This window comes from Frankliniella occidentalis, unplaced genomic scaffold (assembly GCF_000697945.3).
Source record: "Frankliniella occidentalis isolate FOCC.00 unplaced genomic scaffold, Focc_3.1 Scaffold111, whole genome shotgun sequence".
Lineage (NCBI taxonomy): Eukaryota > Metazoa > Arthropoda > Insecta > Thysanoptera > Thripidae > Frankliniella > Frankliniella occidentalis.
The window spans coordinates 841101-842376 of record NW_026267239.1 but is presented as its reverse complement, the minus strand read 5'-3'; the positions used below and the strand labels follow the sequence as shown (position 1 = coordinate 842376).

Sequence of the window (1276 nt, the reverse complement as noted above, 5' to 3'; positions counted from 1 at the left end):
CTCCCTATCTCGCTCTCTCGCTCTCTCGCTCTCTCTCTGTCATTGGTGCCCCGCTCCTCCCGGCTCCTCCCTCATGACCCTTACTCTCTCCATCTATCGATCGATTTATGTGACCCGAATCCACAATAAGGTGCTGCCGAACTCTGCACTTATCTGCACCGCAATCCAGGAACATCCTCTCTGTTTTACTTTTTTTATTATTTACAATTTGTGCAGGTGGTCGTGTGTACAATGCTCAGCCGAAGCGCCGTGGTGGAGCTCCGAACGCCGGCGCCCTGGGCGCGGCACCGCCCGCGGCTCCACCGTAGTCGGCCGGGTTGAGGCCCTGCTGCTGCAGCGACCTGACGATGGCCTCCGGGAGGGGTGGCGGCGTAGGCAGGTGGGCGCCCTGTGGAACATCAGGAACCGAATTAGTTTACGACATCAGAGGGAACGATCCAAAAACACGATTGCTTTGTCTGTAAACCGTTCTTGCGGCATTTTTTGAAGAAAGACTAAAAAACACGTTTATTATTTATTCCACTACAAATTATATCGTTGTGAACGACATGAGCACATAGTGGTAACGCTGCACCCAACTAGGTATCGCAGTGGATGTGGTTGTGACAGCTCGATATGTGATGACCCGAGACAGGATCTCAAAAAGCGGGGGACCGGGTGCCTTGTCTCATGTCCACGGCAAAGCCGCTGCACAGTGGTGCCTCAGCTGGTGGTCTACTGCCCCCCCCCCCCGCTGTGGGGTGGCTTGAGGGCTCGGTGTGGCGGCGGGACTCGGCGTGGCACAAATGGACCCGAGCGCCTGCAGCTCGATGGGTGGGCAGCCCCGCCGAGCGCGCGTGTGCAACGGGGCGGCCTACCCCGCCCGGCGCCCCGCCCGCCCCTCACCCTGGGCTCTCGGTACTGACCTGGGGCAGGAAGCCGTTCTCGTCGGCGGTGTACTGCACGGAGTAGGTCTGGCCGTCGTCGGCCACGAAGGAGAACTGGCCCTGCACGGCCTGGCCCTCCTCGCCGGGGGGTCCGTTGCCCGGCCGGCCCTGGGCGCTTGCCGAGATCCTGTTCTCCGTCTCGTAGGTGTAGGAGAAGGTGCCGTCCGGGCTGATGTCGCTGTCCAGCCTGACGATGGCGATGGGCTTCTGGGCGCCGAGCTGCGGGGCAGCGCTGCACGCAGCCAGCACCGCTGCGCCGAGCAGACACACCTGTGTGCATGTATACCACTCCCATGAGTCTCTCTCTCTCTCTCTCTCTCTCTCTCTCTCTCTCTCTCTCTCTCTCTCTC

The 1276-nt window shown here is 60.7% G+C and overlaps 1 protein-coding gene across 1 annotated transcript in view; it reads right to left on the bottom strand.

Moving 5' to 3' along the window:
• Positions 1-179: 179 nt before the first annotated feature.
• Positions 180-1276, bottom strand: part of LOC113205276 (endocuticle structural glycoprotein SgAbd-3-like) — a 6654-nt gene continuing 5557 nt past the window's right edge. The window contains exons 2-3 of the mRNA XM_052270140.1: positions 906-1196; positions 180-388 (exon numbers count right to left, since the gene is read on the bottom strand). Coding sequence (XP_052126100.1) covers positions 236-388; positions 906-1196 — 444 coding nt within the window. The 3' untranslated portion in view covers positions 180-235. The remainder of the gene's footprint in view (positions 389-905; positions 1197-1276) is intronic.